This window comes from Elephantulus edwardii, unplaced genomic scaffold (genome assembly GCF_000299155.1).
Source record: "Elephantulus edwardii isolate Elephantulus edwardi_28Jun2011 unplaced genomic scaffold, EleEdw1.0 scaffold00245, whole genome shotgun sequence".
NCBI classification, from domain to species: domain Eukaryota; kingdom Metazoa; phylum Chordata; class Mammalia; order Macroscelidea; family Macroscelididae; genus Elephantulus; species Elephantulus edwardii.
This window is the reverse complement of record NW_006399995.1, coordinates 972,387-984,562: the sequence shown is the minus strand read 5'-3', so window position 1 is coordinate 984,562 and position 12,176 is coordinate 972,387. Positions and strand designations below refer to the sequence as shown.

Here is a 12,176-nt window from a genome sequence, read left to right as displayed (position 1 = left end):
GACAGTGCTTAGCTTATATTCCAACACCTGCAAGGACAGAGTTAATCTAAGGAACCTTGTGATCCTGACTCCTGATAAACCAGTGTACAGTAAAATGGAACCATTCTTTTTATCCTATATGCTCAAAGTAACTGGACTTTGTGTACACTAGTAACTAGAGATTGGTTATACCTCTTTCAAATCTAACAATTCTTTTCATCAAGGGGAGGCATTTTGTTTTTTGAGCTTCAATGTGACTGACAACAAATATTCTGTGGACATTTGGTTCACAATACCTTAACAATAGGTGTTATGGTTGGATGTGCCCTAGGTGATACAGTTCTTTTTAACTATTAGGCTGCTAATCAGCAGGTCAGAGGCTCAGGTTTACCCTGAGCCACTTTGAAAGAAAAGCTTGTTAGTCTATTTAAAAAGAAAACAAACCAGCATTAGGGACCCTAGCAAGCATAATTCCTGAGACACACAAGCACAGCTGTCAGATTCAACAACAACTGGTAAATAGTCACTAAAATTCGTAATTAAGAAATATTACTGTCTTGGTATTGTCTTTTAAAGGAATTTTCCATTTTCAAAAGTAATTCATTGTTAAAAAAAAATAAAAGCATAAAGAAGGGGAAACACCTTAGATCACATCATCATTAACTGCTTAGTGATTCCCTAGCATCCTGGGCACACTCTGACGGTACTTAAAAATAAATAGGAAGAAAAAGAGCTAAATGCTCACACTTCTATGAAGAAGTTCTATTAGAACTTACCAAGCACCTATGTGCTAAGTAAACTAAGTGATAAGGGTATAACCACTTAACCATCTCCTGATTCCTTATATTGAGGGGCTTCTATTTAATCTTATTAATGAAGCAAAGGCTAGAATTGTGAGTTGAATAAAAAGGCTTGCCTTCATCATGCCATTGACTTCAGAAACACCGGCGTTTTCAAGCCAGAGGGAACAAAGCCGGAATACCCACATATCATGCTCTTCTCCACTTAATAAGCAGTTGATGTAATTTTCGACTGCTTTACACAAGAAGCGCTTGCGATCCTCTTTCAATGCACGGAGTGCACATTCATCCAGCTCCAGCTCCCTCTGAACCTTTACTGTGTATCTTGAAATGGATAATTAAAGTAAAACACAAAAGCCATCAAATGTTACATAGCTACAGAATCATACATGATGTACAGCATAACTGAGACCTCAGATGTGCAGCCGGTATCGCATTAGTCAATAAACAAGTCAAGCACTTCTTTACTTGTACTTCCTTAGCAGTGAACAACTTCACCTTTTTTCACCACATCAGCGATTCTGCTTCTAATTATGGCTGGTTCCTGCATATCTCCCAACCCTTCAGAGCCAAAGCCTCTTTTCAGATTTAAAGATCCTTCCATGAACAGTAAACAGTGCAAGCACAGGTACACTTGTGTTTATTCATTTATCTATACTGAACAGTTTCATGATTTCACCAACTCAAAGCTATACCGAAAGTCATGTGACATGGTCACAACCTCCACATACACACATTCAGTCAGATAACTGAGTGGGTAATATTAAAAAAAAATTCATCCCTTCTAGACATCACATTACCTGTTGGTCTGAATTTTATGTTCCCTGAGGAGGCCCACTTCTTCTTTAGCCCTTTTCAGAAGCGCTTGCTTGTTTTCAAATTCTGACGACTTCATATAGTTCTCAATTCTCTGGTACTGGGTATCTGAGAACCGTGCTAAGGAGAGGAATGCTTTCATTTTCCCATTTCTAAGCTCATCATTGTTTCCTCCATCATAAGTTCCAGCTACTTCCACTGCCTTCAAAAAATACAATTTATAAAGAAAATATAAAACTTCTAAGTATACAACCATTTCTGTTTTATTTATAAATACCAAACAGAACTGACTTTAAAGAATCATCCAGATTGAGGTTTTATCTATAATGAATCTACCTATATGTATGTGTGTATACACATACATATATAACTCAGTCATATGAAGTACAATGTTTTCTCAACTTTTCAAAACAACTTTGATGGTGAAGATATAACCAAAACAGTTAATAAAAACGTATACAAACACCAAAGGACCTTAAATTTGTTTCTTTATATTCTATTTGGTTTGTTGTTGTTCAAGACATACACAGAAAAATATACAATTCAAGTTTCTAAATGTCCAATTAAGTAACACTAAAGATTACACTTTTTCAAGTTGTGTAAACATTCTTATCCTCCTTTTCTGAGTTGTTACTCTCCCTTTAGCATACACCCACTATCTCCATTAAAGGTTCCTATCTATCTTCTCAGTAGCCTATGTACTGGATTCTATACAGATAGCTTTTAAAAGAGCATAATGCTCGCCACAACAAGATAAAGGCAAACAACCCATTTGCAAAATGGGCACAGGATATGAACTGACACTTCACCAAAGAAGACATTCAGATGACGAACACACACATGAAGAAATGTTTAAAATCCCTAGCTCTAAGAGAGATGCAAATCAAACTAAAACCCTTATTCACTGCTGGGAGTGAAAATGGTGTGACCACTATGGAAGGCAGTATGGAGCTTCCTCAAATAGTTGGAAGTAGAAATAGCATTTGACCCAGCAATTCCACTACAGGGAATATACCCTAAAGAAATCAGAACTGCCACGCAAGCAGATATATGCACACCCATGCTTATTGCTGCTTTTTCACAATAAGAAAGAGTTGGAAACAACTCAAGTATCCATCAGCAAATGAATGCGTAGAGAAGCTGTGGTATATCCGCGCAATGGAATATTATACATTGAAAAAACAAGGAACTCACGAAATATTCTACAAAATGGGTGACCTTGGAGGACATTACACTGAGTGACATATCTCAGTCACAAAAAGACAAATACTACATAATGCCTTCTTATAAAACAGAACTGATAGGGGGTTGAGAGGAAACTAAGAAAAGAGGCAATAAATAATGCACACGGCATTGAACCAGACAAGGGAGAAAACTGTATAAAAGGGAGATATGAATAGGTATTATTGGCATGACAAGAATCCAGAATAAGAGCTGCATAGTAAAGTTGAGGGGGTAGGGAAGAGAGCAGGACAGGGACAGGATTGTATAACAATGAAAGAACTTTTTTTTCCAAAGAAAAACATTAACTGGTTGGGGAGGGGAGTCAGGGAGGAAAATCTGTAACAATAAATGGAAATTTAAAAATAAATAAATAAATCCAAATACGGAGGTGGGGAGAACATAATGCTTAGGACAGACGTTTTTTTTGTTTGTTTGTTTGTTTGTTTGTTTGTTTGTTTAAGACAGACGTTTTTAAGAAAACATACATATGGGGATCTTTCTGGTTTAAGTTTTAAACAATTATCTCATGGCAAAGAATCTTTCATATTTAAAGACAGTGTACTTTTCTTGTTACACTGTTTAATGTAATTATTTCCAAAATTAATTAAAGGGAGAAAAAGGAAAGGAAAAGAGAGATGAATGAAGTACTAAAGGCTTAGAATTTACTTGTCTACAGGGTGGTTGGGGCACAAATGAATAGTCAAGACTTGCATATTCTTGATCAACTCTTCTGCCAAGTATATGAATAGATAAAGTCTCAGAAACAACTTGTGAAAGAGCACTGAGTGAAGAAGGAGCCCAACCCCTTTCTTCTTCAGCATTCTTTCATTTGACCCTAAAGATTATGTTAAGCTAACACAGGTATAATATACAGAAAATGAAATTACATTTTTATCTGATTTTTATACATATAGCCTTGGGAAAAGATCAGGTTTATTTACACTAAGCCGTTATCTCAAAAGTTGCTCCAAAATCTTACCTTTTCTAGATAGGTCTGCATGATGACTGCAGGATTTTCTAAGCAAGTTTCTGCTAACCAGTTGCCACAAACTCTCAAACATTCTGTGTACAGCAGGTTTTGGTTGGGTTCATTCTATATAAGAAAATTTAAAAATATAACTATGGCTATCCAAAAAAGTCCAAGTTGTGGGGGAAAGGGGGGAACTTTAGATTTTTTTTTTTTATTTCAACTGCTTTCACTGTATAACTATTCTAATTTTTAAAAATATTTTGTTTCCTACACACCCTCTCAGAATTCTACAGAAAACGTTTATAAATGCTCAATATTGGGATAAGTGAAACAAAGTCACCACAAGGTAGATTGATACAACTGCTATGACTAGGAAATACAGGTCTTTTTTAAATGAATGAAATGTAATATAAATGAAGGACTGTATGGAACACAGTGTACATGCATTAAATACACTGTAAACGAACAATGAAAAAAATACTAACTTTGAAAACATTTTTATAATTTTTTGTTCATGAATAAATATTTTCAAGCTTTTGGTATACCGAGGCAAGAAATAAATATTTTCCACACCAGTGAAACAAAAAAAGTAACCTCTGTGCAACTGGCATCCAACTTCTTGATCATTTGCTTGAGAATATTCAGGGCAAGACTCTGCTCCTTTTTTGCCCAGAAGACCTGTGCTTCCTCCAGCTGCCATTCTGAGACACCATGACTAGCTGAATTATACTGTTTAATGTGAAATATTGCCCGTTCAGGGAGCTGAAATGAAAATTGACATATTGGAATAAATACTATTACTACCATTATTATTATTAACTGCTGTATACTAAACATTTACTATTCCTGAGGAACTGTGCTAAGTGCTTCTCTACTTGACTTCCACCTCCAACCTTGCCTTGTCTCTCTTCTTTCTTCCTCCTTCTCTCTCAGACACACACACAGAGAATGTAAAATCACTGACTTGTTATCAATATACTGAGTTACTTATTTTCTTGTTTATAATTACGAAATAGAGGTTTAGAGAAAAATACTTTGCCCAAGGCTTAAACTCAGGCTTACCTAACTCTAAAACATGAAATCATACACAGTGTTTCTGCAGTGATCTTTCTCTCAAATGACAATTCTTTCTAGGTTATGCTTTCAGCTTTGAGTAAAAATCAGAAAGGCAAAGGGTGAGATGACACAGTTTTCAATACTATTACCTGTGTGTTCCTGAATGTTCGAGCCAAGACAGAGAGTTCTATAAGGTGCTTGGTGAGAATGTCTTTGAAACATTCTCTTTGTGAGTTTTCCATTTCCTTTTCCAACAGGATCTCCAAGATGACTGTGCGCAAAGCCATGATAGGCTCCTGAAAACTAAAATCACTGTCCTTGAGAAGCTGGGAGTGTTTCCACCACTTACTGTATACTTCAGAGAGTTGCTTATCTGTGATTGACCTGAAAGTCAAATCATAAGTTCATGTAAGCAAGGGACAAGAAAAAAGAAAAGAACGAATAATATTATTATGTGAGTTCTAAAACTTACAGTATGGTAAACTCAAACTCTTGAAAAGTATTAAAAAGATCCCCAGGCAAAACAAGTCTCCCTGATGGTCCTGGGACCAGAGAAGACTTCAGGTAGGGCAAGTTGCCAACCTCTCCCTGGAGCAGTGAGGATCCCATGCAAGGAGAATCACCTGACCCAAGACAGGCGACAAGGCCAAACAAAAAATTTCTATCACTGCAATATGAACATGTACGGCTAAGCACAACTGATAACAGTGAATCTAAATTCCAAAATCAATCTCCATAATAGTCTATGTGTTTCCTACTGCCAAAGGGGCCCTTTAGAGTAGTGAGAATCTTCACCCTGAAACCCACAGCGTCCCTTTTCAGCAGGAAGTAGCTAAGAGAATACGCCATCCCCTTTTCCTTATGAATCAGGGTGAAGTCTCTCTCGGGGAGGAGTGATACGGAATGGCAAAGGACACACTGACAAAGGAGATTAATCAGAACTGGCTTTGACAAGCACTGTGGCAATTGGACAATTAAAACAGACATTCGGGGGGGAAGAAGAACGAACTGGGGAGGAGGGTAGAAAAAACAGTGCAACAATGAATGAATGAATGAATGAAAACCCAAAATCTCTGTAAATGTTCACTAAAACTAATAAAATTTAATATTAATTTTAAAAAGAAAAGAAAAAAAAGAATCTGAAATAAGACCAACATCTTAGACGCTATCAACATGTTCAAGGGCATGTTAGAGTAGAATTGAAGAGACAGAGACAAAATTAGAGAAATTGAAGATAGAGTTCTCCGTACTGATCTACTAGAGCAAAGCATAGAATCAAAGAGGAAGGAAAATGAGGAAAGCCCAAGAATAATGTGAACATCATCAAGAGGAATAATCTACTTGTAACTGAAATTCCAGACTAGGAAGACAGGGGCAGAGGGAGGTGGGACAGGGATGGGGACGGGGGACCACAGCTCTGAAAAAGTTGTGAAAGACTTACTGGGGAAAACCTTTCCAGGTTATCATGAAAAATGATAAACTATACACCCAAGAAGCTGAGTGTAACCAGACTAGACCCCAAAAGAAAAACACCAACAAATATCATAGTCAAATTTATCAGAATCAAAGACAAGGAGAGAATTCTGAAAGCAGCTAGAGAAAAGCAAAGAGTAACCCATAAAGGAGAACAAATAAGATTAAGCTCTAATTTCTCAGGAATCATGGAACAAGACAACAGTGTAATCGCATATACCAAACACTGAAAGGACACAATTGTGAATATTATACCTAGCAGAACTATCCATCAAGAATGACAGAGTGATCAGGATAGTCTCAGAAAACCAGTTAAGGAAAACAAGATCAATGATGCAAGAGAAAATCCTTTCCACAGAGATGCCATAGAAAAATGGAAGAATCAAAGTGACCCTCAACACACAGACAACGAACCCAACAAACTGACAGCAAGAAAAACTTATGTCTTGATAATCACACTGAATGTGAATGGTTTGAATGTACCATGAAAAGAAAAGAGTAGCAGAAACAAAACTCATCAACATTTTGTTTGTAAGACACACACCTGAGAAGGGAAGATAAAACAGATTGAAAATCAAAGGATGGACAGGAAAAACATATCAAGAAAATGACAATTAAAAAAACAGCAGATGTAGCAGTATCAATCTCTGGTAAAATAGATTTGAAGGTAAAAACCGTCATAAATGACAAGGAAGGTCATATATAACGCTAGAGTCAAAGAATATTCAGAAAGATACAACCATGAGAAATAGCTATGCACAAAATGCTAGAGTTACAAAATACACAAAACAAACATTTACAGAACTGGACTAAAAGAAGGGGGGGGGGGAACCCATCAAAAATAGTAGTAGAAGACTTCAATACACCATTCACAAAGAAAAAAAGGATGAATAGAAAGAAACTCAACAAAGATGCTGAAGAATTAAACTATACAATTAACCACCTCCTAGACTACAAGGTAATGCACCCTAAAAAAGCTCAATATACATTCTCCTTGAGTGTGTATGGAACATTCTCCAGAATAGATCACATTTTGGGTCACAAGACAAGTCTCAATAAATTTAAAAAACTGAAATACTACAAAGCATTTTCTCAGACACAAGGCTATAAAACTAAAACTCGACAAGATAAAGGCGAAAAAACTAGGCAGCTGGAAACTAAACAACACCTTCCGTGAACACACACACACAAAAGGAATACAATTTCTTCTTGAGCACAAGAAGAAATAAAAAACTAAATTTAAAAGCTTGTTTAAAAAATAAGAAAACACAACTTTCTAAAACCTCTGGGATATCGCAAAAGCAATACTTATGGGGTCAAGCCATAGCAATAAGAAAACACATCAAAAGAATGAAAATAAAATATTTAATCTAATATCTCTAACAAATAGAAAAAGAACAGCAAGCAGACTCAAAAACCTCCCAAAGAAAGGTAACTATAAAAATTAAAGCAGGGATAAATAATATAAAAAAGAGAAAAGCAGTTGAAACAAACAGTAAGACCAAGAGCTGGTTTTTCGAAAGGGTCAATAAAATTGAAAAACCACTGGCAAAACTAATAAAGGCAAAGAAAGAAATAATCTGAATAAGAAATAAAGGGGAAATGACACTACAGAACCAATAAATAAAAAGATTAGTAACAGAATTTTAGGAAAAGCTGTAACAATTCTGAAAACCTAGTTGTTTTTATTATTAGGTGCCATCAAGTACAACCAACAGTGACCCTATAAACAACTGATATGAACTCTGTCCTATCCTGTGCCGTCCTCACAATCTCTGACATACTCGAGCCCATTGATGCAGTCACTGTGAGTCAACACACCTGACTGATGGTCTTCCTCGCCTCCGCCATACCTCTACCTTTCCAAGCATGATGTCTCTCTCCAAGAAATAACCTCTCCTAGTCACTAACATCTTAGTATTAAGACTGTATTGTTAGGGGAGCTCTGGTGGCCTAGTGGCAAGAAGCTGCACTGCAATCCCAGAAGCGCAAGGTTCGAATCCACCAGATGCTCTGTGGGGAAGGAGGGACAATCTCCTCCTGTACCAGTCAGATCTGATTTGACGGTACACACACACACACAAATAATAAATTTTTTTTTAAAAAGACTGTATTGTTATCCAGTTTATTAAACTTTCCCTCTGCCTTTTCTTCTTATATTTCCTAATCAGAAAAAGAGCTGACATTAGTTTTCAGAGACTTTGTGAGAAGTTCTACCTTTTATTAGTATAGAAAAAATGTATTTAAAAAAAGAATGAGCTCCTGGATTTATGGCCATAAGTACTACCAAGATAATTATTGATGACAGTAGAAAACACCTTGGTCTTTTTTCTCGTAGCCACATCAGGGGCTTTTCCTGGGTCAAGGAATTTTCAAAGCAAACCAACAAACAAACAGAAATGCTTGTTTTTAAAACAAGTATTTTCTAACTCTAAAATATTCCTTGTCCTTACTACATCCAAAGTGTATTCTAAGATTTCTTTTCACATAATTTTACCCTCTTGTCTTCCTCTTAAAATAGTGACTTAGAATAAAAGGATTAAAACAGCCCCGAGAGATCATCAAATATAAATACATTTTAGAAAAGAAGCAAACAATTAGTATAACAAAGCTATAGGATCACACACCTTGAGAAAAGCTCCCCAATGTTTTCCAGCTCTCCAATGGCCTGCAATCTGCCAAGTGTAGGATAGAGTGAGTACACAGACTCCAGGCTGCCCTTACACAATTCCTCCACTTCTTTCACTCTAGTCTCAGAGAAGAAAGACAATGAAAATAATCAAGAAGCTTTCAGAAAGAAAAAGTTCCAACTTTTTGTTAAAAGTACTCATTGTACACTTTGCTGTTGATCTACTAACAACTAATATATACAAGCTGTAGAATAATCAAGGGGTGGAAATGGGCTTTGGAATTGTAAAGTTCTAGATGTAAATAATATTTCTCCCATTTAAAGATTATGTAACTTTGAGCACTTTACTGCATTTTGCTGAGCCTAAGTATTTTCACACTTGGAATTATTATGAAGATTGGAGAGTAAATATGGAAAGAACCTTAAAATGGCTAGTATATAATAAGCACATAAAATTGGTAGCAAATACTTTTTCTGCAATAAACAAAGGTTTCAGTAGGTCAGTCATTTCTGATAAACAAAACCAAATCACATTTGACTAATGCTTTATGTATCCTTGTGCCTCACATGCAGAAAAATTATCTAATTACTATTATTGTTGTTGTTGATTGCAATCGATTCAAACACGACTCAGAGCAACCCTATGAAAAGGCCTAACGCCTTTCTATAACTATCATCATTTATCAAAGTTTCCAGAAGCATATAGTTAGCCTTCATATTATAAATTACACAATTAATGTCAAAAATGTCATGCATCATTTTAGTATTATAATTCCCAAGATTTAAAACTAGAGGCAATATTCATATTCACAGACACTAGCCCAAGAAGAGAATGGAGGCGTGGAAACCCCTCGGACTTTCAAGATGGCTAAAGATAAAAATATGACCTAGAGCCCCAAGGGGAATCTGCTTAGAGGTGGGGATCTGAGGGCAGGAAATGTCAAAGAAGCATCCTAACTAATGACCTCACCCCATTCCTGCACCACTGCAAAAATTTACATTGAGATTGTCAAGTTTTAAGGAAAGAAGACTTAGCATTAGATACTTTAATACAAGGCACTTTGACTTTTTACAATACCTGGCGTATCTGAGACTTTCATAAAACGCAGAAAACTCTCTGTCTCTTAGAGACTGCAGAGCATTGTACAGTGACTCATGGTAGCTGATTCCATCCATACCTTTGCTGTGAGATAATAAACAACATATTGAAAGACATATATTCCTAACATATACATTATAGACAAAACTCTAAAATGAAGATTTCTCCATTTTAGAAAATGAAACACATTGCTAGACAAGTTGGTAAGAAAAAGACTTTTGAGAGTCAAATTCTGGAATTAAAAAATAAGGAAATTTCTAGATATCTTGCTTAGTCCTAAATATAGTATATTCTTATTTATTTGTTCAATGAACACCTACTATGTCCCAAGCAGTGAAAACCAGGTTTTCCACTGTGGGATCAGACTCCCGCTCACTGATTTCATATTACGGTTTGAAGAATACTTTTTTTAAAAGTCAGACAATATTTTTTTTAAAGCCAGACAATGACAATGGACATCCAGATAAATAAAATACAGTAACAAAACAGAATGTAGTGGCTAGTTTTGGATAGACGATGAGGGAAGGTTTCTTGGAAAAAATGGCATTAAACTTTAGTTTGTATGACAAAGATCAATCGAGATCACAACAGGGAGAAAAACAAGCAAGGGTATAGCTAAGGCCTTTAGTTATGAACAGTGTGGCCTAATAAAAGAAATCAAATAAAAACAGAAGGTCTGTGTGGCTGAAACAGCAGGCACAGGGAAGAACAGTACATGATACTTTACAGAAGTCAGTCTTTATCTTCCAGGTCAGAGCAAAATGTTTTTAACATCTGAGAATGTAACCGAAAATAGGGGAAAAAAATTTGACTCATGGGGATTGTTTTTAGGAAAACAAATGTAACTAAGTACGATTTCATTTTCTACTATTTCTTTCCGCAAAAGACTTTACATAAATACAAAACCTTTGTTAAATTAGGTGATAGGCTTTTCAATCAGAAAGCCTGGTAACCTTACATATTACCTTCCTGTGTCAGTGACTTAGGTTTTTTTTGTTTGATAAAATTATACCATAAAGGTAAGCAATCTTTTGTGTACCATCAGTTAAAAAGAGTTATATCTGATTAACTAAAATGTTTGTAGCACATAGTGCAAAGCGGAATGCCTATACTGTTCAATGGATTCCAACCACTAAAAGTGAGAGGATTCTGGTGTAGAAAAGTACATTTTATTCTACAATCTACTTTCAAAACTATCTTAGGGTTAGGGGTAAGGCTTCCCTACTAGAGAAAAGTGTGGCCACTGTGTATGTTAACTTCTTATTGTTATTTTACTTTACACTTTTAGGCTTAACTATGCCTTGCAGTATCTGTGGTAGGGGGAAAAAAACCACCACAATTCATATTCTAAGAGAAAAAAAATTACTGTTTAGAATTTAAAAAGGAAGGGGAAATGTGAAACCAAGTTCAGACTTCTTACTTGACATAATTGCACTGGTCCCACTGCATATTCCTCCATGCTGCTTGGTAATGGAGTTCCTGTAGCTCAGCACACCACTCTTTATTTTCATGATCTAATCCTTTTAGATAGGTGGAAAGAACATGGCAGAGTCCCAAATTCTGCAAGGCCTGGGTGTAAGATTGGGGAAAATTGTGAGTTATCAAAAACACCGATGGGTAATCTCCCCCAGTGCCCCGGAAACCCACTAGCGGGTCAGCTGTAAATCAGTTCCTACTTGACGGCAATTTGCGTTTTAATAAAAAACAGTTCAGCAAAAAGTAACAAGAATTAGCAAACATAAAAAAAGAAACTAAGAAAATTTGGGGGTTCAGAATGTTGCATGAAATGCCAAAATAATGTTCAGCATGCTCCCTCTGAAACATATAAAGAGAACTAAAAGGCTCTAATTCTTGATGGGTAACGACTAAAGGGTATATTGGTCACTGCAAAATGACAGTTTCTGAGGTTCACTGTAGTACAAGTTGAGAAACAAGATTAATTATCCGGTGAAGCATACACAGCACACTGTCATCCAAGTAAATTCAGTATGTGTCATCTTCTGTTAGCTAATAGGATTATGATCAACAAATCCCTATGACTTCTTAGCTCAATGTCTTATCCAACACTCCTGTGTATCTTTCTGAGCAAATGCCTAAAAAAAAACCCCAGATCACTTCCAAACTCTTCGC

At 36.0% G+C, this 12,176-nt stretch overlaps 1 protein-coding gene across 1 annotated transcript in view; it reads right to left on the bottom strand.

Moving 5' to 3' along the window:
* ATM (ataxia telangiectasia mutated) overlaps positions 1-12,176 on the bottom strand; it is a 159,606-nt gene that overhangs the window by 24,078 nt on the left and 123,352 nt on the right. The window contains exons 42-49 of the mRNA XM_006899046.1: positions 11,467-11,615; positions 10,026-10,130; positions 8,946-9,065; positions 4,995-5,229; positions 4,384-4,551; positions 3,799-3,912; positions 1,580-1,797; positions 896-1,103 (exon numbers count right to left, since the gene is read on the bottom strand). Coding sequence (XP_006899108.1) covers positions 896-1,103; positions 1,580-1,797; positions 3,799-3,912; positions 4,384-4,551; positions 4,995-5,229; positions 8,946-9,065; positions 10,026-10,130; positions 11,467-11,615 — 1,317 coding nt within the window. The remainder of the gene's footprint in view (positions 1-895; positions 1,104-1,579; positions 1,798-3,798; positions 3,913-4,383; positions 4,552-4,994; positions 5,230-8,945; positions 9,066-10,025; positions 10,131-11,466; positions 11,616-12,176) is intronic.